The 27,056-nt window shown below is 28.5% G+C and overlaps 3 protein-coding genes across 6 annotated transcripts in view; 1 reads left to right on the forward strand and 2 right to left on the reverse strand.

The window, feature by feature from the left end:
- The window catches only part of LOC101240604 (large ribosomal subunit protein eL27), a 47,465-nt gene extending 23,649 nt beyond the window's left edge, over positions 1-23,816 (forward strand). Inside the window, exons 1-4 of one of the 4 annotated variants that reach the window (XM_065803341.1) lie at positions 8,936-8,940; positions 17,456-17,706; positions 23,392-23,502; positions 23,739-23,816. In XM_065803341.1, the coding sequence (XP_065659413.1) occupies positions 8,938-8,940; positions 17,456-17,706; positions 23,392-23,502; positions 23,739-23,787 (414 nt within the window). In that variant the 5' untranslated portion in view covers positions 8,936-8,937 and the 3' untranslated portion in view covers positions 23,788-23,816. Of the gene's footprint in view, positions 1-8,935; positions 8,941-17,149; positions 17,325-17,455; positions 17,707-23,391; positions 23,503-23,738 lie in introns of those variants that run through there. The other 3 variants (XM_065803342.1, XM_065803343.1, XM_065803344.1) reach the window with 3 other exon arrangements.
- Positions 3,650-4,330, reverse strand: LOC136083193 (uncharacterized). The gene has a single exon (XM_065802598.1). It carries the CDS (start codon positions 4,328-4,330, stop codon positions 3,650-3,652), a length of 681 nt encoding a protein of 226 aa, XP_065658670.1.
- LOC136083194 (52 kDa repressor of the inhibitor of the protein kinase-like) lies at positions 4,485-4,937 on the reverse strand. The gene has a single exon (XM_065802599.1). It carries the CDS (start codon positions 4,935-4,937, stop codon positions 4,485-4,487), a length of 453 nt encoding a protein of 150 aa, XP_065658671.1.
- Positions 23,817-27,056: the final 3,240 nt, after the last annotated feature.

A 27,056-nucleotide genomic window follows, 5' to 3' on the forward strand; every position in this document is an offset into this window, starting at 1 on the left:
AGTAAAAATTATTATTATTGTGATTATATGTTTGGAGTAAAATAGCAAGATAGTTGTAAGAGGTATTATTGAGTAAAGGCAAATATATAGATATTAATAATTGTTTAATAATATATTATATATATATATATATATATATATATATATATATATATATATATATATATATATATATATATTATACTGCTGGTTTTAGTGAGTAGTGTGACATCATACTGAAATGCCTGCTGCCGGGGCTTCAGTACATACATCGACTGACAAATAGCCTGACTCTCAGAGTAGTGCAGATACATCGACTGAGGGTTTGGCATATTTAATTAATGTAACAAAAATAGGGTAATAATTTGTTACACAAATATGCTAAGGCAGATAATATATATATATATATATATATATATATATATATATATATATATATATATATATATATATATATATATATATATATATATATATATATATATATATATATATATATATATATATATATATATATATATATATATATATATATATATATATATATATATATATATATATATATATATATATATATATATATATGTAAATTATGTTAGTGTATTTTACAAATAGAGTGCTCAATGTTCTTAAAGAACAGAGTAATAATAAATTAGTAAAAAACACTTATCTTTTAAAACTTTTATCTTCTACTTTAGGTTTCACCATTGCTGGATCATCAGGAAGACTTGTTCCTGATGATCCAGCAATAGTAAAGTAGAAGATAAAAGTTAGATAATATATATATATATATATATATATATATATATATATATATATATATATATATATATATATATATATATATATATATATATATATATATATATATATATATATATATATATATATATATATATATATATATATATATATATATATATATATATGATAAGCCTGCTAATGGCGAAACATGCTGTTTGTTGAAGATAAAAGTTAGATAAATGTTTTTACTAATATATGTATGTATATATATATATATATATATATATATATATATATATATATATATATATATATATATATATATATATATGTATATATATATATATATATATATATATATATGTATATATACATATATATATATATATATATTAGGGTGGCACAAATATGCTAAGGCAGATAATATATATATATACATATATATATATATATATATATATATATATATATATATATATATATATATATGTATGTATATATATATATATATATATATATATATATATATATATATATATATATATATATATATATATATATATATATATATATATATATATATATATATATATATGTAAATTATGTTAGTGTATTTTTCAAATAGAGTGCTCAATGTTCTTAAAGAACAGAGTAATAATAAATTAGTAAAAAACACTTATCTTTTAAAACTTTTATCTTCTACTTTAAGTTTCACCATTGCTGGATCATCAGGAAGACTCTTCCTGATGATCCAGCAATGGTGAAACTTAAAGTAGAAGATAAAAGTTAGATAATATATATATATATATACATATATTATATATATATATATATATATATATATATATATATATATATATATATATATATATATATATATATATGATAAGCCTGCTAATGGCGAAACATGCTGTTGAAGATAAAAGTTAGATAAATGTTTTTACTAATATATGTATGTATATATATATATATATAAATATATATATATATATATATATATATATATATATATATATATATATATATATATATGTATATATGTATATATATATATATATATATATATGTATATATACATATATATATATATATGTATTAGGGTGGCACAAATATGCTAAGGCAGATAATATATATATATACATATATATATATATATATATATATATATATATATATATATATATATATGTATGTATATATATATATATATATATATATATGTATGTATATATATATATATATATATATATATATATATATATATATATATATATATATATATATATATATATATATATATATATATATATATATATATATATATATATATATATATATATATATATATATATATATATATATATATGTAAATTATGTTAGTGTATTTTACAAATAGAGTGCTCAATGTTCTTAAAGAACAGAGTAATAATAAATTAAGTTCTAAAAAACATATGTTTAAAACTTTTATCTTCTACTTTAAGTTTCACCATTGCTGGATCATCAGGAAGACTCTTCCTGATGATCCAGCAATGGTGAAACTTAAAGTAGAAGATAAAAGTTAGATAATATATATATATATATATATATATATATATATATATATATATATATATATATATATATATATATATATGATAAGCCTGCTAATGGCGAAACATGCTGTTGAAGATAAAAGTTAGATAAATGTTTTTATTAATATATGTATGTATATATATATATATATATATATATATATATATATATATATATATATATATATATATATATATATATATATATATATATATATATATATATATATATATATATATATATATATATATATATATATATATATATATATATATATATATATATATATATATATATATATATATATATATATATATATATATATATACATATATATATATATATATATATATATATATATATTAGGGTGGCTCTTAAAACAACATTTTTGAAAAAAACCTATTCCTACCCCTTTACTTTGTTCTATATAATACTAAAACACTAGGTTTAAAAGTGTTTTGAACAAAAAATTATGTTAGGGGTAGCTCAAGACCCTTAAAAATTTAACTGGTCTCTAAAATTTTAAAAAATGAAAGTTCTTCTAAAATATGTCAACTTTTTCCTTAAATAAATGCATAAAAACTATTGTTTTTAAGCTGAAAATAAAAAAAGTCATTATTTTCAAGTTTTAAAAAAATGGTTTTTTTAACATGCTTTCTTTGTAAAGTGATTACTGCAGTGCCGTGGCGTGGTACATTTGGGCCCCCCCCCAAATCATTTTTTTGGGCCCTATTTTTGTGGCATCACATTACAGGATATATATGCGTCACATTTTTTCTAAAGGCTAAAAACATCAAAAATAAGACATATAAGTATAGACAAACGTATATGTACGGATAATTATCAGAATAATGTTTGTTATATTATATTGGTAATACTTCAAAACCTGTAATAAATCACATATTCACAATTGTCACAGAAATGACTTGTGGCGAACTTTCATACTTGCAAATTTGTTGATTATCTCCTCATAATTTAATTTTCTTGCCACATCGTTCTCAATTGACAGCATCGCCAGAGAAGACAAGCGGTCATCAACCATTGTTGACCTATAAAAAGTGAAAAGAAATGCATAGAGCTACATCTATTATGTATAAAGTAGCAAGATTAAATATACTGACCTATGAAAAGTCTTAATCAATTTTAGCTTGCTGAAGCTACGTTCAGCACTTACGACAGCTACTGGTGAGGTAAGGATTATGCGTAACACAATGGCAAGATTTGGATAAGTTTCTTGCAGCTTCTTTCTTATAAATGTAATTAAGAAAATCATGTGCAGATTTCATGTGAGTACTTTCTTTCTCCTGTACCACTATGACAAATCGTTTTAATTCCATTTCCAGATCATCCGAATCTATATCGCCAAGCTTTGCTTGCAAATTTTTGCAATATAAAGACAAAGAATTTTCTTTACAGATTTGAATAAGATTCTCAGAACGGTATAGGAAGTAAGTAGCTCTGTGATACTACTGACTTGTTCAAAACGCTCCTTTACTGATCCCATTGACATATCAAGGAGTGGTAGAAAGAAATCAACTTTAAACTTCTGTTCTAATTGGATGGTGTGAGCTTCATCGGCACACTCGTATGAATGAATCATCTTTTTTTGTCGGGAACGCACTTCTGGAAAAATTTTTGCAATGTCCAACACTTCTGCGATTTCTGATGCTTTCATGTGTGCGTCTGAAAATCCAGTTTCACGATATTGCTGAAGAAATGTATATGTGGCCTTTATTTCACTATGCCAGACATCAAGGGAAGTTGTAGAGGACTGCAGAAGCTTACTTGATTTGTTAATTTGGTATAAAACGTCATACCAAATAACGATTGACAATATGAATGGCCATGTAGTCATATATTCCATCGCGGAACATACTTCTGTGACTGTTGCGCCATCTCTCTTCTCTAGAGCATACACTTCCAATTTTTCTAATGCCTCTAATATCTCTTTCAGGTGATAGCGAAGAGGTTTCACACAGTTTATTCTACTTTCCCATCTGGTATCGGATTGAGGCTTGACGGAATGGGTATACATGACTTTGAAGTCTGCATCGAGCAGGAGATGATGAAAAGAGTGTATACAATCTTGAAAGAACTCCGAAAAAAGTAATTGCACTGTTGGGATGACTTTGCACCGTCAACAATGACTAGATTAAGTGAATGGTTTGCACACGGAACATATAGAGCTTTCAGATCATTTGAAGAAGCCTAGCTTGAACACCCTTTGCCTTTCCTTTCATGTTAGCACCGTTATCATAGGATTGGCCTCGACAGTCAAGAATATTTAATTCCCACTTTTTTGTCTGATCTAGAAAGGCATCCAAAAGCCCTTTTCCAGTGGTATCATCTACCTTGAGATATCCAAAGAAATTTTCAGAAATGTTGATACCTGTCCCAGGAATGCAAACTACTGATCGTAGGATTATGCTCATTTGTTCTTTATGTGAAACGTCTGGCGTACAATCCAAAATAATGGAAAAATATTTCGCTTTCTTTACTTTGGAAAGGTTTTCGGCTTCAATCTCCTTGGCTAACAATTCAATCAACTCATTCTGGGTATCATTGCTCAAATAATGTTCATTAGTTTCTTTCTTCTGAATCCGACGTAAAAGTTCATCGAGCACACTATCATACTTCGCCATCAATTCAAACAACCCAAGAAAGTTTCCATTGTTCTTGGAACCAATGACCTCTTGTGAACCACGGAATCCAAGATTCCTCGCAGAAAGAAATAGAGTGATGTCTAGTAATCGTTCCAATACTGCTCTCCAAAATTTTCGCTCTTTTTGAAGCAACTTATATGATGCTCATCAATGTTTGTTTTATTCATTATGCCTGCAATGTTGAATTTTGTAAAATATATAAATATTTATTATATTTAATGACAAAATTTTTTTTAAAACAGTTTACCTTTTCGTAATGTCATCCACTGTTCAAAGCACCTGAGATGTGTACTTCCTGTTTCATGATCATTCAGTTTTTTGGATAAACCTTCCCATGTGTTCATCCCTTGTCGGAATGGTGAATCTGATATACCAAAAAGTTTGCAACAGAAGCAAAAAACTTTATTACTTTTCATAGAATACACAAGCCATGACCGTACAATAGTTTCTCCATTCTTCATCTGTCGTTTATAATAAGTCACTGAAAATCGTCGTCTTTCTTGATTGTGTGGAAAATCTCAATTTGCTTTACACCACGTTCAACAATGTCACACCTCTGTGCATCAGAAACATTTTCTGGCCAATCAGAAGGATCATCACTAGAAAAGAAGTGGCAGTGTTGTGGCAGTTGGTATACACTCACAGATTGCCATATTAGAGTCTCCTTCAGCAGACAAACCAAAACAAGAAACAGAATCATTTTCTGCATTGGCTGTAACATCATTATTGGTTTCTGTTATTGCTACTGATTCACCATCAGCTTGAACTGCTGGTTTCAAAAATTGTGTAAGTTTGGGGTACTTAGTTATACTTCCCTGGCTGCAGCTGCTTCTCTTCTCTTAGCTGCACCACTTTTCACTTTCTTCATTCCAATAATTAATACCTAAAAATAGAACAGATAGTTTATAAAATTTACTTTTAGGTCCTACTATAGTACTATACCTATTTAATTTATACAAATAAATTAAATGAAAAATAATAATGTCTCCTAAAAATAATAAACTTACCGGCTCAGCTGATTCAGCCACGCTCACTACGAATTTTGAATAATGACGATTGCGTTTCGGTTTAACCAACTACACACACATCATACAGTCAAATGAAGCAACTGACACGCAGAAATCAATATTTCAAATCGTATTTCAACTCACAATTTTTTATTACTATTCTAGAAAGTTATTAAAAAAATTAAAGAAAATACTTTTTAAAATATTATAAAATTTTAAAATGTTGTATTGCTGACGGCCCACCGGGAAATATCCCGGTGTGAAAACTCCATGTGAAATAGGAAAACTCATCTTTAAATAAACTGTTCATTATCATGATTTAGATACATTTTGTTTTATTTACATAATTTTTTGCATGCTATTTATGATATCATAATTTGTATTATAATTTTTATTGGTTTGTAACAATTCTATTTGTCGGTTAATATTTCTCTGTAATGTCTTCAAATTTTGATTTTATATTTATATCCAGAGTTTTAAATTGTTATTTAATCTTTTGAAAATGTAGTATGTTAACTACGAAACATGTCAAGATTAAAAAATTCCGTGTTTTTCATAAAAGTATGAGTAAAAATTTTAGAGTTAAGCTACTATATAGATACAGAAACTAAACAAGGATGTCCATTCTCATCAGTTGTTTTTTTTCACATTAAAATTGTCTTAGTAGCATTTATTTTATTTTATAGTTTGAATATAATTGATAATTATCTGTTAAAATAATAAAATGCCATAAAAAATTTTATCATTTTTTAAAAAACGGGCCCCTTATATCTCGTGGGCCCCCCCAAATGGGGGGTTTGGGGGGCCTTTGCCACGGCACTGATATAGTTACTGCTTTTCTGATAAAGATTTTCTGATACCATTTTGCATTTTTTAAAAGACGATTATTTTCTAATATTTTGTTTTTCATTAAGATTAAAATCTTTTACAATATTTTTCTTGTTATCAGTTCCATTTGTAATACTGTTATATATGCTTCATAAAGGTTTCGAAGAAATTGGTACGTTACTTAGTGCTATATAAGCTTCTACATTAAATGCATTTTTTTTTTACATGTAGGTCTAGTAATTGTCATTATATTTATTAAAAACAAAACTATAGGTTTCAGTATGATTTGATTCCACATTTTATAGATAGTATTCTGTTACAATTGTTGAAAGCGAGAAGTTCCGAGTTCTACTACGTCCCGCACTCACTACGTGCCGCACTCATGCCCACTACGTCCCGCACTACTACGTGCCGCACTCATGCCCACTAGGTCCCTCGTAGTGCCGCGCTCGTTTTGTTTCTCTGCGCAGCAACTTTGTTTTTGAAGTTTGTGCTTCGGAGTAATAGAGTTGAGAGAAGGTTGTAACCACAATTAAAATAGCCTCCTCTACTGTGGTGGTCTTCTCGAACTTGGGGTGGTGAACTAATATTTGATAAAAATAAGGGGTTATTTATTGACATGATTGATTACGAATGCGCAAGGTGTTATTTTAATATGTATTAAGGCAATGTTAAAATCATGAAAAAGTCGATTTTTGGGTTTGCAGTTCAATTTATGTAAAATTTAATTCCAGTTTCAAATATATTAAGCTTTTATATGGTTTCGTAATCATATTATGAGATATGATTCATGATTTGATTACAAAACAATAGATTGGCAAGGTTTATTGCTTTAAAACGCCTTTTTTTACCATTTCGTCAGCCGAGAGCCAAAAAGCCGTATATCCATTTTTTTTGTGTTTCCGAGTAAATTGGAATAGCTTTCTGCCAGAATATCCGAAATATAATTTTTTAAATATTTTTAAAAGTTGTATTATTCTTGAGATTAGATTTATTGGACACATACTCCATTAATTGTTGAATAGTTATTGATAATAAACAGAAAAAATACAAAATATGGAAATAGAGCCTCTTGGTTCTCGGCTTACTTAAATATATACGAATACGCAGATTAAAATATCTCAAGATCTAAAGGTGAAATGACAATGTACTTTTAAAAATATATTTATTATATTTATATGCAGGAGTTGTACTAAAATTAGATTTCGTTGCAAATCAGTTCATAAAATATTGTCAGATATATCCAACACCTGACACCTGCAGCTGGTTGAATATAGTTAATTTACCTTTACTCCAAAACTGTATGTATTCAACAGTGTAGCTCCTATTTATTCTACAATATGAATTCTACTAGTAACTCCAACATCAATGTGGGACTTTTGTATTGATATAGTTTTAGATTTGCATATTTTTCATTTTCTGTGTTTAAAGATTTAATACGCGAGGTTAAAAAAATTGTTACAAGTTGTTTCAAAAGTTGCATACTTTAGTTTTTGAAATGTGAAACATTAAATTTGCGACTTTTTAATTGATTATTTATCTTTAACAATATTGTTATATATTAATATATATCAAGTTCACTTTTAGTTGTTTGTGAAACTTTTGCGACATTGAATAAATTATCATAATGAAATTTAGCTTTATATTTTGCGACATTGCATAAATTATCATAATGAAATTTAGCTTTATATTTAAACAAAGTGAATAATAATAGGGATTAATTCTATTATTATGTACTTTTTAATCAAATCTCTCGTTGGAAAAAAAACGAAAAAAGCAACTATTTTTTCATATGCCACCTGTCTTGAATTTTTATTTAACGGGTACATTTCTGCAATTTTTTTTTTTGCAACGATAAAAAAAAATTATAGTTTTCAGTAAGTGTTTCTTTAGGGGGTCGTCCATAAAGTATGTACGCTTTTTTTGCCTATACCCTCGCATTTTGCCATACGCTTTTTTGAGTACCCTCTACCTCCCTAAAAGTTCGTACGCTTTTAACCTACCAACCCAATATTTTATGATATTTTTATAATTTATTGTCTCTAGAATTTTATAATTGATCTACTGCCCCCCTTCTCGTATACGACATTTGCAGACCCCATCTTCCTCTCCAAGCGAAGGTACTTTATGGACAATCCCTAAGTATGGTTTTAATTCCTTAGTTTCTTGTTTTTTGATTTGTATTGTCAGTTTTGATCAAAATTATATCAATTCGAATTAAAAAGAAATAAATACGTTAATTTTGTTTCGTTTGAAGCAATTATCTCGATTGAAACCGATCATTTCGATTGAAAAGTAAAACATAAGTTAAACACTTAATAACTTTTTAAATTCTTGTTTTTGATTTGAAAATATTTTTATAAAATGAATTTGTCATAAATCTACGTATAAAAAGACTATCATTATCGTAGAGTTTCTGCTTCAATATACTTTTCATAAACCGACAAAATTTAATAAATAATGAATTTTTATACGCATAACTCAACGGAAAATTTTGATCAATATACAGAAAAAATATTTATTAGAAAATTAAAAGTAAACCATTTAAAAATCCAAGGGTGCATTTTTAGACTGGAGGGGGTTGGGTTAAAACCCTATTGAAAATATTGACAATAGAAGGGCCAAGGGGCCTTGGCCCCCAACTTGCCATATGTTTATTATAAAATATAAATCTTACATAAAATATAAAAATGTATTTAATTTTTTGTTTACAGACAAAAACTAAAAAGTGTCTTATTTTGCAGTCCTAGATACTATTGAAAAACTGGTACAGACGTTTGTGTACTCTGGATGCATGAAAGAAATTGCTGCCTATCCTTCTTCAATATGTGGAAATTGCAAAAGTAATTTGTACATGCTTGCAAAAAGAATGGAACCACCGACAAGGTGGACACAGAAGATAGAAAAGTTTAGGTTTTATTTAATTGCATCTGTAATAAAGATGTTCAAATGTCAATTCAGTCATAATGTTAATTCTGAATAATTATTATTTAGATTGGTTGGATTTCCAAGAAGCGCAAGTCTGACATTATTACAATTAAAATTGATGAGAGCTTTTCTACCTCTCCAGAAAACATGTTCAAGATCTGCTCTAAATGTCTGCCAATAATAGGTAATATATACATAAGATTTTTAAATATTACATGACATTGGCATAGTCAAATTATCATTAACAGTGTATATTAAGGACGTGGCTTGGAGCACAAATGCTGCAAATCAACTGCTGTAAAAACCTTACGTCATTGGCATTAGAACAAGGTATGCACAGTGCAGAGCAGGTGGCTTCTTTAATAATCATAGAAAAAATGAACATAGAACAAGTAAATTCAGGTGATCTATTTTATTTAGCCACCAGCGGAAAATCTCTGATAATAAGTGTTGGTCGTCCTGATAACAAAGAAGACAGAGATCAAATCCAACAAATTTCTTTCAAAATATTCAAACAACTTCAAATAAATCTTGATCTTTCAAACAGAGGAACTAGAAAACTGATTTCTACTCTTAACAAGGCCACATGAAAGAGAGTTGTTCAGTCAGAAGTGACGAAGTTACTATCAGATCTTAACTGTAAAAAATTATTACAGTGTTCAGTTCATGAAATTTAAAGTTAAGGATAAAAAGGTTGATAGAAACTTGGTTTTTGTAAAAGATTCTTCAGATTTTGTTATGAGCATTATAAGTGAGAGAACGTTGAGCCCTTATAATACCATTGTACGAGTTTCAATTGATGGAGGTTAACATCTTTGATGCAGATGAAATTGAAGTTAACAGTAATGATATAAAAAACAGAAGTAAACGTTAGGGATCAGACAAATATATGGGTCTGGTATGCAAGGTATACAGTTTATTGCTATTGCTGAAGATGTTTCTGAAACATATCAGAATATAAAACAAATTTTAGGTATTATCCTGCTAGATAGTCTGGGTTTTTATATTGCATGAAATTTAAAGTTGGCAAACATGATTATGGGCTTATCTGGCCATGGTGGCATCTATGCATGTTTATATTGTGAAAGTGAAAAAACTATAAATGCACGAACTCTAAGAACCTTTGGAAGCCTTGATCTTCATCTTACGGAGTTTCAAGCAGCTGGAGAAAAATTAGGAAACAGCACAGCTGTATAAAAATGTTATACGAAAAAGGCTTATTCGTCTTAATGAAGATCTAGAAGTTAGACTGTTAAACAAAATTCCTCCCTCATCATTACATATATTTGTCAGATCAGGTTATCCTGCTACTGGTAACATGTAACCCAGTACAATCTGCTGCATGTCCTGCTGCCTTGTAGGATACACCTTTTTAGGCAAAGGCTAGGAGATGCAAACTCCGATTTAAAACACCCCCTGCCTTGGGGTTCTTGGTTGAGTAAAGGCTTGAGATGGTGTCTCGATAAAAATACTTATCTTGGGCAGATGTTAAATGCACCCAGCTACTGTCTTGTTGAAGGCCTCCTAGGCAAAGACTTAAGGGTTAAACAGATTCTATCTGTTGACCAGCCTCGCACCCCTTCTTCATCTATTAGGCTGGCGCAGATGTATTTTTAATACATTGTTTCCAGTTTAGGATGTTTAATGCTGGATATTCTTGACTCAATGCATGGGTTTGCTTGTGTCACTGTTTTTATGTCTAGGCAACTCATTCTAATATCTCCTTATGAGGGTACAGCTCTAAAACTCAGTTTTAAGGTTCTGAGGCCGGCTGGTAGTCAGGTTTCCTGAACTCTGTGGTAGCTCTCAGAGAGGCTGATTCCATCAACAGCTGAAAAATATCAAAGTATTAACAGTGCCATGTTGCGCATGGATGGTGTCCCTGTTTGTACTTTTGGTGTGCATTGCGGAGGCCACATTTGGAACCCTTTGTTACGGCTTAGGGTTTATTAGTAGTAATGAGGCAATTTCTTGGGCTATTAAACGGTGTTCTGAGTACTATCTATGCTTTGAGTCAAGTTCTTCAATCTAATTTAAAAATGAATAAAGTACCAAAAACTATAAAACACAAAAAACCATCATCATCACCAAGTTCTCTAAACCTATCATTCACTAATATTCGTGGTCTTCGAAGTAACTTTTCTTCTGTTGAGTCTTATCTCTTGCAAAGTTCAACAGACCTACTTGCTCTTTGTGAAACTAATTTGAGTTCGGCTGTCTCATCTTGTGATCTTAGTGTTGATGGTTATCTTCCTCTGATTCGTAAAGACTCCAATAGTCACATGCTTGGCCTAAGCATTTACATTCGTAAGAATTCACCTGTTTGTCATGAAACTAGGTTTGAATCCACAGACTATTCTTTAATGTGCTTTCGTTTAGCACCACTTCACTCTATTGCCTTTCTCTTTGTTCTATATCGCTCTCCTTCATCTCAAGACTGCACTCTTTTTGATGTTATTTCTGATCATATTGACCAAACCCTCTCTCTTTATCCATCAGCTGATATAGTTGTTGTCGGTGACTTTAATGCTCACCACTCTGAATGGCTTGGCTCTAGTGTCAGTGACTCTGCAGGCATTAAAGCCCGCAACTTTTGCCTTTCTCAATCCCTAACTCATATAGTCAACTTTCCAACTCGCTTTCCTGACAACCCTAATCATTTACCTTCTCTACTCGACTTATTTCTTGTTTCTGATCCTAGTCAGTGCTCAGTTTCTCCACATTCACCCTTAGGTGCTTCTGATCACAGTTTGATCTCTTTAAAACTAATATCTCATTCCTCTTTATCACCTGAATCCCCCTATTATCGAACCTCTTACAACTACAGTAAAGCTGACTGGGATTCTTTCCGTGACTTTCTCCGTGATGGCCCTTGGGTAGAAATCTTTTGTCTTCCTGCCGACAAATGTGCTTCTAACATAACTTTGTGGATTCAGGCTGGCATTGAATCTTTTGTTCCCTCTCGACGATTTCAGGTCAACTCAGCTCACTCTTCTCAATGGTTTATCTCACACTGTGCTGCTGCGGTTGCCAATCGAAACCGTTACTTCCATATTTATCAGCAAAGCAATTCTCCAGAAAACAGACGGCTGTTTATTACTGCTAGAAACAACTGTAAAAAGGTTTTGTCTAACGCCAAAACCCGCTATTCTCAGGTCATGAAATCTCGTATCTCATCTCAAAATTTAGGCTCTCGTGACTTCTGGAGAATCTTTAATAATATCAATAATAAGGGCAAATCTATAATTCCACCTCTCTTGTATGGTTTAGACTTGTATGGTTCAGAGAGGTTAAGGCCATCGCTCTTGACATTTCAAGTCAAGGTCTTCTCCATAAGCTTTCTTCTTATGGTGTATCCGGCAACATCTTTAAGATCATTGAATCCTTCCTTTCCAATCGTAGCATAAAAGTTGTCCTCGATGGACAACACTCTTCTTCTTATTCTGTAACTTCAGGGGTTCCTCAAGGTTCTATCCTTGGCCCTATACTCTTTTTAATTTACATTAACGATCTTCCAGATATTCTCACATCTAAGATGGCATTGTTTGCTGATGATACTACCATTTATTCTTGTCGTGATAAGAAACCAACACCCTCTGATTGCCTGGAGGGTGCATTTGAGCTTGAAAAGGATCTCACTTCTACTACAGCATGGGGTTCACAGTGGCTGGTGAACTTTAATTCAGATAAAACTCAGTTTTTTTCAGCCAATCGTTATTGCAATAATTTAGATCTTCCTATATTTATGAACGGTGATGTACTGGATGAGTCACCTACTCTTCATCTTCTAGGATTAACTCTTATTTCCAATCTTTCTTGGAAACCATATATCAAATCGGTTGCAAAATTAGCATCTGCTAAGGTTGCATCTCTTTATCGAGCTCGCCACTTTCTTACTCTGGATTCTATTCTCTATCTCTATAAATCTCAAATCCGGCCTTGTATGGAATACTGTTGCCATATCTGGGGCGGATCTTCTAATGATGCCCTTTCTCTTTTAGACAAGGTGCAAAAACGCATTGTCAACATAGTTGGACCTGCTCTTGCAGCCAACCTTCAACCATTATCACATCGTCGTAATGTTGCTTCTCTTTCTCTTTTCTACAAATACTATAATGGGCACTGCTCTAAAGAACTAGCGTCTCTTGTGCCATCTACTAAAATTCATTCTCGTGTTACTCGTCATTCAATTAAGTGTCATCCTTTTTCAGTGACTGTTCCTAAGTGCTCCAAATACGCTTATTCGTCTAGTTTTTTTCCTCGAACATCAGTTCTTTGGAATTCGTTTCCTTCATCTTGCTTTCCTGATTCATATAATTTGCAATCTTTTAAATCGTCCGTCAATCGTTATCTTGCTCTACAATCTTCATCTTTTCTCTTACAGTAACTTCCAACTTTAATTAGTGGCTGCTTGCAGCCTTGCTGGAAGCGAAGATGTTTAAAAAAAAAAAAAAAAAAAAATTTATGGGTTTTATTAATGTTCTCAGCAACCTAGTTTTTACTCTCTGGCCAAACTTTAATCAGTCGATTCTTGGAAAATACATTCTCAGACTTGGCTATCATGGAGGAGGGTTTGATGGAGTGAATTGTAACAAGATGTTGAATAATCTTCAAGATCTAGAGGTGGCATTCCTTAATGATTGTCGACAGCTAATACCTATCATTACATGTTTCAAAAATTTAAAGTGTGTTGTGGATGACTATGATATGCTTCTGTGATATCCTTAGTCCAAATGTCAAGCATTCTATTGCTAGATTAAAAGGCTCAATTGATTACTTAAAAGAATTTTTAAAAGACAATAACTACACGTTACCCATAACATGGAAGATCCACATCATGTTAGCGTACATTGTTACTTTTTGTGTAGAAAATTAATGTGGTCTAGCTAGATTTGTAGAAGAAAAAGGAGAAGCGATTCACTTCAAGTTTAAACCAACTTGGGCAAGATACAATAGAAATGTAAGTCATAAAGACCAGAGAGAGCTTGCATGAGGCAGTTTCAGACTTCTCATCAAGACGAAGATAGTTTCTTGAAGACGATATCAATTAACTTTATAAATGTCATGTAGTAATTTGAATAAATAAAGGTCTGTCAAAGTATTTAGCTTTATAGAATTTTCTATAAAATTTGTCTTCTCCCTGAAAATCACCGAGAGGCCGGATTAGGGTTTGCAAAAATCAATGTTTGAAAAAAATGTTAAAAAATAAAATAATTAATAAAAGATATATAAATTTAGCATAAAGATGTTATAAAAATAAAGTATATTTTTGTGCATCAAGTCATCATTTATTATCATTAGTATTCGAACAAGTCTTACAATGTACCATAAAATGCAAGTCTTGGTACTTTGCAAAGATCGCAGCGCATGCTTTTTTCTGGGGAAGGTGGAGGGAAGGGAATGTAAACAAAAACTTAAATTTTTTAACTTTCTAATAAATATCTATATGATGGCATATTTTTTCTTAAGTAGGATAAAGTACAACCTGAGGGTCGATTTATGACACAATGCTATTGAAGATAACAATTACAAAAGTTAAATAAAAATTTAATTTGATTAAACAGATATTATCAACTTATTAATAGAATAATAAGATATTATCAACTTACTAACAAAGCTGTAAATTTTTATTTGTGGAGAGGAAAAGGAAAAGAGAAAAACATCTTATTTCCAAACAATAAAATTTTTCCATATTTTTAAATTGTCAAAATTTAATTTTGCTAAACTTAAATAAGTTAATCAAATACCATGAACAAGAAAATCAATGTCAAACTAACAAAACGTATGAAATGTCCGAAATTGATTGAAAATTGACGATATTGTCAATACCGTCAATTTTCAATTTCAAAAATTCAATTTTGGGCATTTTGTCAATATTATTAATATTGACGAAATGTTAAAAATTGTTTTTTTTCTACATAGTATAGCTTAAAAATTTAAAAGTACAATAAATACAATTATATAGGATAGTTTTATAACTAATTTATTTTAATCGTTTAACGTATTTGAAAGGTTCAAAAAACGTTGAAAAATCATGGCTAACTAACTTTTAAAACGTTCAAAATTTTTAACTAACTTTATTATATCTTTACTTGTACGCGGCATTTTAAATTCTTTTTAAGCGAGTACAAAAATAAGATAACTTGCTTAATGCAAGTTATCTTATTTTTGTTCTCGCTTGTTCCTGTGATTACAAACATACAATTTTTCTGGTCCGCAACGTATTAAACTTGATTAGTTATAAAATATAAAAAAAAAGTAAAAAAAAAATGATGTAAGCAAACCATTATATGTTGTTAAATTTTTTTTAAATCAAACTTTACATAATAATTTGACATTATATAAATTTCTTATAACATGAACAGATATTCATTTTGATAACATTTGTTTATTATAATTTTATCTTATGATATTTTATATTATAAATGTTAGAATACTTAATATTATATCAAAAAAATATAATAAATAAACTAATAATATATTATAATATTTATTATATTATAACTTTTATTATATTATAATTATTATTCGATTATAATACTATATCATAATCAAATAATAATCATGGTAAAAGATTACGACATCTGGCCAACAGCATCTGCGCCACAGATGATGTTAGACTACTCTACAAACTGTGGAATATTCCAGGATCATCTGTACACTTTTGTCCAAGATCATCTGTATTTTTTTGTATTCCAGCAACATCTATCCAATATCATCTGGAAATTCAATGACCCCTAACAACAACAAAAATATTAGGAAGATATAACTACATCTTAGAATGTTCAAGTTCAGTAACATCTGGAAGAGTTTTATTTCAGATGTAACTAACTTTGTAAAAAACTTTTTTAGTTGAGCAAAAAAAGTTCATTAGACCTATTATTTTTATTATATACTCGTGTATTTTCCAGAACGCGCATTAACTGCGTTGAGCAGTCTAAATAGTATACTTTAAACATTTGTACATGAAAGTATGATATTAAAGCGGCGGAATCCTCTAAATTTTTTTTTTTCTTTTTAGATAAAGTAATTTAGTTTTAACCACGTTTATACCGCTGCAACTGTAACATACATTTGCCAAAAGATTAAGAATCCTATGAGAATTAGATATGGCGCTTTGGTTATCATTTGTATAACAGAATTTCAAAAAAGTTTCAAACATTTCAAGCACAATGTTCTTTTACCTCGCAAGTTTAAGTGCCCTAAAAAGAACAGAATACTAAAACCATGAATGCGCGCATTTTAAAACATAAGTGAACTTATTATTAAAAACATGCTATGATAATATTTCATATCATTTTTTAGTTTTCCAAATAAATCTTTTATCAACAAAATATGTTGTTATAAATAAAATAATTTGTTTAATATTTATGTACATTTATCATAATATCATAACATAAATCAAGCCATTTTATTTTAAATCCAACGCGTCGGTTATAATTAACGTCACGACGTCCGTGCCTCAGTAATGCTAGAAAAAAAGATTAATAAGTAAGGCTAGAGCGACCGTTCTTTTTAGTACAACCTAAGTACGGTAAGATGGACGTGAAACTAACTTTTATAAATCCAATGATATCCTTGGCATTTTTTTGTTTTTGCTTCGGTGATTTATTGATACGTTTTATGTGGCTATTTTTTCTATCAATGTGTTTACACATTGCGATGAATTTTCTTTAAATTGTTGATTAGCGTTAAGAATGATTTGTTTGATAATTGTTTCCATAATTGTCATAGATGGGCAAGTTTATGAAAGCTGGTAAGGTTGTTCTCGTCCTTGGTGGACGTTATGCCGGTAGAAAAGCTATTATTGTAAAGAATTACGATGATGGCACCCAAGATCGCCCATATGGCCACGCTTTGGTTGCTGGTATTGACAAGTATCCATTGAGGGTAACAAAACCCATGGGAAAGAAAAAGGTTACCAAAAGATCCAAAATAAAACCATTTATCAAAGTTATAAATTATAATCATCTTATGCCTACTAGGTAAATAAAGTTTGATTTTTTTTTTTAATTTAAAGTTAAAACTTCAAATCTATTGTTGCATTATACGTTCATGTATTAATAGTAAAGTAATTTCATGGTATTTGCATCATATCAAAAATTGCTTTATGTATTTTCAAATATTAAACTTTAGTTTTATGCAATCAATTGATTTACTAATTAAGTATAATAAACCAACTAAAAATGATAAAAATTATTTTCCTAATCCTAAAATTCTATTAAAAAAACCTTATTGTAGAAGTGCTTATATATTAGTATATTTATAAAAAGGGATTTAATAAGAATTTATAAACATATATATATCGTCCCCTCAGTATTATCTTGTTCTATCTACAAACGTAATAAAATGTTCTATCTAATATGTAAAATAAATACAAACAAATTTACATAATTAAAAAATTATATATAAATAAATACAATGTTTTATGTAGTATATCAGGTGGAACATATTTATATATATATATGTTTTATTTTCTATATATTAGAATATTTTATTTATAACATTAGTGGATAAACAAGATAATACTGAGGGGACTATATAGATAGATAGAAAGAATGAATGCTATATATTATAAAAAAAGTAATTATAACTAATATTATTTACAGTGATTAAGTTATGTGAATTTTTATAAAATTCGATATGAAATGTAGAAATCGTTAAAAATTTATAAACCATTTAAACTAAAAAACAGGTAATAAATATGGTTAGTTTAGTTCTAAATTTTAGTTTTTTTAATTCCTATAAGTACTTAACTTTTCTATAAAATCTTTAATATTGATAGCTGAGGATTTATTTCTCATTTATATTGTATTTCTACACTTATGTGCCTTAGACATGTTTGTTATACCATTTTCTTGATTAAAGTATTATTACAGAAAGTTAAGAGTTTAAAGCAAGTTTTACAATTAGATGCTCTTTAATTTTTTTTATGTATTTAATAAGAAACTAGTTATTGTTAATCGCTTAATTTTATTTAAGGCATTACAAATAACTAATTGATTGTTTTAGTAAAATGTAATACAAACTCAATGTTGTTTTGTTTTATAAAATCTTTGTCTTCCATTGTTTGTAATCTATACAACAATCATCATCTCCATCAGTATCTTCTTGAGAACTCAACTCATTTTCAAGATAATTTCCTTATTTAGAATCTTCTGGATACAAAGGGCAGTGATGTATCATGCAATTCTTTTTGCCCTACTACAAACAAGCATATCAATAAGTTCATGATAATCCTTTGATAATTCAACTGCACTATACATTAACTTGACATTTTGATGGTAGGTGCACACACTGTATGTGTACTAGATGCTCCTACTGTAATGCACCATTTGTACAATGGTTTCGACTCAATATTAACATTTTTTCTTTGATTTTATCTATAAGTATATCCATGTCATTTGCGTTATTTTTAACTTCCTTAGATAATTTATGGAAGGAATCTCCTTGGCTTAACTGATCAAGATCTATATTTAAAGTCCTTGCAATACCTAACTTAACTTTTTTTTAAACATGTAATAATTTCTTTTTACCAAGAGCAACTCTTGAGTGTCTCTATTCACAGTATGCATTTTAAGAGGACTTATTTTCATGACCGTCAAAGAATAATTTAGATTTTCTTTTAAAATTCATTTATAGTTAGTTCATTATCTTTATCTTCATAAATTTGGATATTAATTTCTTTACATCCTTCTAAAAACATTATAATTACTGCTTCAGTGAGAGTTTTGCACAAAAAAAATCTTATCTATAATTACAATAAAGCTTTAAAAAAGTTATATGACTAAGTAGTAATACCTTTCCTTCTTTTTCCATTGTGTTAATGAAATAGATCACAGTAAGTTATGTGGATTGTTAAGTAACATTTTAAGTAAGCGTATCTATGGTGTAGGCAAACTGTTCTTTTTTTTATTAATTTCAATACCAGAACGACTAATTATCAAGTCTTATCAAAATTATTAAGACTTAAAACTTTCTTGATATCATTGGATTTTACATATGTTTGCTTGTGACAAGCTTTCTTTATTAATCCAATTGAACATCTCTTCTTATCATTCATATTGTTATGCTATTTTTTAGTTTTGTAAGAAATAATTTAAAATAATTTTTATTTTAAAATTTTTAAATAGAAAATCCTTTAGCTATAAAACATAAAGATTGCGTAAAATAAGTCTTTTTTTTGAAATGCAAACAAGTTTATATGTTAAAACTCTACCTGAGATGCTGAGATTTAACCAATTTTTTTAAAATGCAAAAAATAAATGCATTTAATTTAATAATATTTTTCATTATTAAATTAACGATTTTTTCTAACTTTTTTTTATTATAAAACTTTATATGCAAATAAATCTGATTTAAAAAAAGAAAACCCCTGCAGTTTTTTTGTGTTATTGAGTCGGTTAAATATAGAACATTAAGAAAAGATTTCAGAATCATCTTTAAGGTATCTCCAGATAAATGTATTTTTGTATGGGCATCAAAAAACTTATAAAAAGTGTTACTCTATTTTAAAACTAGATATAGAAGCTTAATTTTTTAGGGCTTTAACCATCAGTTTTAAGTTTCTCACCCTAAAAAATAGTTTGGTACAAGTTTTCACAACTATTAATCAAGTATTTCCTAAGTTAAAGCTAATTGTGTTGTGCAATTGGCTTTAAAAATAAATGGCGCTAAAAAAACAGTCGAAAAAGAGATTAGGACTGAGTATCATTATCTCCGAAACCATAAAGTTCAGAGATAATGATACTCAATGATTCAGAGATAATGATACTCAATGATTTTCGAGTGGTCTCCTTTCTTTAATTTAAGCTTGTATTCCAAAAATCATCAAAATCTGAGATAGTATGGTGCTGAGCATAAATTGAATTGAGCTGTAATGACCCTTTTATAATATAATATTATGCAAAACCCTTTTTAAATAAAGTAACAACTTTTAACTAATTCACACTTTTAAAAGTTAAAAAAAGATTCTTAACAGTTCCTCACAGTAACATAAACGAAACAAAACATAATACTAATAATTAAATTGTCTTATTTAAAAAATTAATATTTTTTTCACTAAGAGACAGTAATAAATATAAAAGTATATAATTTAATATTTTTATAAAAAATCATTGTTACTTTATTTAAATGTGTTATTTTACATTGTTACTTTATTTAAATGTGTTATAATAATATAAAAACATAAGTAAAATTCAAAGCTATTTAATTCAAACAACTTTTAAAAAAGTCTTTTTCTTTTCAACAAAATTTTTTTTTTTGAGTAAATCAACTTGAATGATTCTAATATATAATTTAATAAAGAGACCAATTTTGCTTATAATACTCAAACAAACTTTAAGTTTTTTATTTATTTTTATTAAAAAAAAATGTTATATTAAAATGATGTATATAAAAAAATTTATTGAAATTTATTAAACTTTATTGAAATTTATTAAACTTTTATTGATTTTTAAATAAAAGGTGTGTTTTGCAAATATATAAATGTTAATAGAAGTAAATGTCAAAGCTATTTATTTTCAATGTAATTCAAAATATTTTTTTTCGGTTCATTCTTTTAAAACTGTTTGTGTTATAAGCTCTCTTTTTTTGACCACACAAAACAAACATTTGACATATCAAAATGTTATTTGTGTTGTCAAATAAAAGCTTGATATCTCACATCTTCCTTGCCAAGCCAAGATATATATATATCTTTTATAGGGTAAATAAATGATAAATTAATACTAGTTTTTCCTACTTTTATAACATATAGTGTTTCCAGAAGGAGAAAAAAAAGAAGGATAATGAAAAAAATTATTAAAAAAAAGTTATTACTTAATTTGTAAGACTAATGGGATTTCCATCAAAAATCGGTAGCATATTTAGTGCTTTTTGGTCAACATAAATTGTGTTTACTAATGTAATATGTTTGTTGATTAAATGCAAAATAATTAGGAGCAAGGAAGAGCTTAAACTTACAAGTTATTTTAGAAAACAGTTCCAAGGTCTATAAGTTTAGATAAAATCTATATACTTCAGTCTTTTTTATTTATTTCTATAGTTCTTCTATTTTTGCATTTTCAGTCAGGTTTCATGTTAAGAATTACAAGCATTTTGGCTTTATAAGACAACATTAATAAATGAAGTATTTTTTAGTTTTTATTGAAAATAAAAAAAATTATTTATAAATATAGAATTTCTCTATATAATTATATATCTGACAGGCAGGCAAATCTCCCTATTTTTGATGTCAATCAAAAAATAAAAGTTTGCTAATTAATTGAAGGGTAAATCTTTATAAAGATAAATGCCACTAAAATTGCTTGTTGGTGATGTTTCAATATATAGGCAGCCTATCAGATAAACATTAACTGTAAAAATTACTGTTCCATTATATTTAAATGCAGTTTAGGTTGTGCTTATAAAATCTTTTCAATTGATGTAATCAAAATAAAAATATTCATTCTGCATAACAGTCTAAAAGGACATTTAGTTGTAAGAAAATATTTTAATTGTATAATTTTATATTTTTTAATGTGTGGGTATCCCATTGTTTATAGACCCAGAAATGTGATGCCATGAAAATATAGAAAAAATATTTCCATAATTAAGTAGCAATATTAAATTTTTTTTTATAAAAGTCCTAATATTTTAATTCATTGATTATTTTTTTATGAATCGACTTTTTTTAAAAAAATTATTTGAAAGATGTTTTCAAAAAATATTTGAAAGATGTTTGCTTTTCTGCTCACTTGTCAAGATACCGATTAGACTAAAAATTGATTTATATTAAAACTGAAATTGTACAGTTATGTTTTTTTAATTTTTCAATTATTAAAGCTATTCCAAACTTTAAATTTATTTTTTTATAATTAAAGCTTTTAAGGTATTGTAAGAGAGTATGTGTTTTTTTTTTTTTTCAACCATAATCTTAAACTCTTGGTTTTAATATGTAAACTGTCATGCAATATGGTTCATTTTAAAAAATGATAGAGTTCATTAAAGTGGTTTGTGTAAATTATTTCATGATTTATTGGGTTTATATTACAAAAGGGTCGATAGAATTCAGATTACAAATCAAATATAATTATAATAGCTATTTCTCATACAATAAAATTAATTGAATGTTAAAAGATAACAAATGGTTCAAGTTTAAAAGCTGATCAAGCAAGATTGTATAGTTTTCACTAACTGGACTTTTTTTTGTTTGTTGTTGTTGTTTTTATTACAGTACTTTTCATTAATTTCATTTTGGTACTTCTGATCCATTTTAGATTGTTAAATCTGAATTTAATGCTTTTTATGTCATTTAGACAGGCCTACATAGTACCTTTTTTCTGTTGTTGTTTAAATATAATGCCGGATTTATATCACTTTTTTACAATCTCGTATGTGGTGTGTCAATCAGTTACAAAATTTACCAAAAAACTTGATCAAATTTGATGAAGTACATCTTAAAACAAGCTTTGACAGTGTAAACGTTAGTTTCGAATACATCTTGCAAGGGACTAATTATTTTATCATACTTTATCATGTCACATTTTGAAAAAGTTATTTGAAGGCTCAAGTTTTGTTTTATTTTTTGTTGCTGAACTATTGCTGGTGTTACAAAAATTTCTTATGATGGTGATTTTTGCTGTTCATATAGCGACTATTTTACTTATTTATATTTCCTGTTTTCTTAGATATTCTGTGGATGTTGCTCTAAATAAAAATAAAGTTAATAAAGACATATTAAAAGATGGCAGCAAACGACGACGTGCTAGAACAGAAATAAAAGCTAAACTAGAAGAACGGTAAGGATTATTCATTAATTGTTTTTGTTTTAATCTAGAAATTATTCGAAGAATTTATTTTGTAAGTTTTACATAATAGTGTTGTTGATAGTGGTGAAAGCTTTCGTAATTTAAAAAAAATAAAAGTACACCCAATTTAAATATTGAGTTGTCCTTCTTCACTTATCTAAATCTCTCCGCCGTCGCTGGTGACGTTAGGCTTATCTACCACCCATTATGTTTCTTTTTATTTTTAGATACAAAAGCGGCAAAAACAAATGGTTTTTCCAAAAATTACGTTTTTAAATCAAGAAAAGATCTAAATGTGGATGTTATTTTTCTTTAATTATTAACATAGGCAATTCCGCTGATTTTAGATGCTAAGCGAGAAAAGTGTTGCATTAAAGGATCATTAAGGATTTTGAAACAAATTGCGTTTGCGAAATGCGTTACTATATTGGTAATTTTTTTTTTTGTATTATAAGTGCGAATCTATAAAAGTTTCATTCGCTTAAATTTTCCTTTATGATTTTTCAAGACTCGATCTGTCGGAAATTGGTAAAAGGAATATTTAAAGTTTTACTTGTAATACAACTCAATATAATGTTCTTATTAAAATATGTCCTTATTTTTATTAACATATTTTTGTTCGCTTAGTCAGCCACAAAGTGGCTAAAAAATAAAACCCATTTTTATAAAAGTTCTCTCGCCATAACATTCAACTTTTTTTTATTAGTGACAAATTTTATTTTAATATATTATTACTATAAAAAATTATAAGTAAATGAGTATAAATGATTTTAAATGATAAATTTTAAATGATTCGGAACTGGCTTGCTGACTAGAAAAAAGTTTCGTCCTGAAAATTTTATTAAATTTCAGATAAATAAGCGCAGGGCTCTTCGCCAGACTTCAAATGTTATAACATAAACTTCAAATGGTATAACATTAAGTCTCAAATGGTATAACATAAAATATGGCAAATAGTTTAATCAACTATTAATGATACTAAAAATTTTAAGCTTTTTTTTTTTGCGATTTTGCCCGTGATATATTTGCATAGCTGATGAAGCAATAAATTGTCCAAAAATTATTAGTTAAAAACTAATTTGAACGGACTTGCAACATATTGATGATTTTTCAACGAATTAATCTATAATGGAAATGGCTTCCGACAAAATTCCTAAGGTTACATTGGGTCTCCCGATGTCCTGTTTCAATGGAGGAGATTTCAATGGACAGCGCCAAACCTGTAAAAAATCTTTCGTATAAACCGGACATCTGGCGTCCTAAGTTAGATATAACAAGTCAACAAAAGAGATTTTTTTCTGGTGCCGAGCAAACAATTTGATTTTAGTATAGCATTTACTATTATGACTTCAAATATGCAACTCTTTTTACCATCAGGTCAAGTTGTAAAGATATTTAAGTTCATATCTTAAGTATTTAGGGTAAAGTCCCTAATATTGTCGAAAATAAAGTTATTCAAAAATATGTCAACCTGGGTCTCAAAAGAAGCGTATTTTCATAGAGATTTTAAAAATGTTATTCATTTGTAATATAAATAAGTATTTTTGGTGAATAACATTCTGTTGACTTTTTTTAAAGAGTCTTTAGCATTTTTTCACATAATTTTTTTGTCAATAAATTTTAAGGAAAAATATTTATGTTTTCTAAAATCTCTATGAAAATACGCTTCTTTTGAGACCCAGGTTGACATACTTTTGAATAACTTTTTTCGACAATATTAGGGACTTTACCCTAAATGCTTAAGATTTGAACCTGAATATCTTTACAACTTGACCTGATGGTAAAAAAAGAGTTACATATTTGAAATCAAAATGAGAAATGCTATACAAAAAACAAATTGTTTGCTCGGCACCAGAAAATTTTTTTTTTGTTGACCTGTGTAATAGTTAAGGCTAATTGTGTCATGGACTAAAAGATTTAAGTTAAGGTTCTAAGCTCGATAAAGTATTAGCTTTTTTGAAAATATAGAGTAATTTAAGGGCCCAAAATATACTATACGAGTGAAGCAGAAAAGATCATTCTAGTGATGTTGGAAATATGTGGGCCAAATTCTAACCAATTTGATAATTAGTTTTAACCAATTTGATAATTAGTTTTTAACCAATTTGATAATTAGTTTCTAAACCAATTTGATAATTAGTTTTGAAAATACATCAGTCGCCAAACCAAAAACTTTTACTTTGATCACGAAAACTATTTTGTATTTCGAAAAGCAATTTTTTTCTCAATTTTGTTTTATTATATTGCTTTTCTGCTTCCGAAACTTGACTGGTGCTATCCGTAAATTACGTCAAAGATTTTTCGGCTATTTTTTACCTCTTCTTATCAACAACTTGTCAAACTTCCACTGACCCCCCTATAAAATTACGTCTGCAACACACGTACCGTACTTTAAGAACATAATAGTAAACTTGAAACATGTGGAGAGTTAATTTCCAGTTATCGTTTAAAAATTCTCTTCTAACTAAGAGGTCGTCCATAAAGTACGTACGCTTTTTTTTGTCGACCCTCCCTTGTATTTTGGAATAAGCTTTTTTGAGTACCCTCCACCTTCCTAAAAGTACCTACGCTTTTAACCTATTTATCTAACATTTTATATTTTTTTAAATTTAGAGTCTCCTTTCACTTGTAATCAACCCACTGCCCTCCATCTCATATACGCTATCTGCAGACTCCTCTTCTCCGAGAGTACGTACTTTTATGGACGACCCCTAATTTAAAAGTTCATCTTGTCGATTTTTGAAAATGATTACGGAAGTCGCGTCAATCACTATTTTCGGTAGGGTATGCTACTTCGGTAGGGTATTTTTTCAGCCTCTCTAAGAAGTGGTTAGCGTTCACCGCAGCTGCTAAAACTTGAGCAGTACGTATAAGATCATTTGAGAAAAGAACTCCATTATCTCTCTCTAGCTGAGCAAATTCGATTGCAAAAGACTGATCCTAGTATGTAATAGTCTGGTTTTGATACCTTTTTTATAGGCCAGTATGCATAACTAGTAACTAAATAAGTGAGCATGATTAGTAACGAAGTTACTAAATTCATTTTAAAAAAGTAGCTATGTTGACGTCAAATTTTCTTGACTTCCCCCTTTGTTAAACATTTTCCAGACCTCCTTCCCCCTATCCTGTTAACGTAGTTAATAAACAACCTCTTTGGTGTCCTTACATAAATTACAATTTTACCCATTATTACTAAATGTCATTCCAAACTCATTAAAAAGTTATTTAAAAATTGTTATCCATCATAGAATTTAAAATAGCTGTTCCTACTTCAGCACTTAAGGCACTTTTTCACACATGTATGCAGTTTAGATTTTTACAGTTTGTATAATTTGATTTAGCGATTCATTGGAACTCTTTTTTTTTTTATTTAAACATTTTTTAGGAAAGTTATCAGAAAAAATGACTAAAAGTATTGGTTTGATTGTGTACACAACAGCTAGAATAAAAAAATTCAAAAATATGTCATTTTTGCAGCTAATTTTTAGTTTGGAATCTGTAATATGAACCTTTTGATGCACGAACAAAACTGGGAGCAATCTTTT

Source organism: Hydra vulgaris, chromosome 08 (assembly GCF_038396675.1).
Source record: "Hydra vulgaris chromosome 08, alternate assembly HydraT2T_AEP".
Lineage (NCBI taxonomy): Eukaryota > Metazoa > Cnidaria > Hydrozoa > Anthoathecata > Hydridae > Hydra > Hydra vulgaris.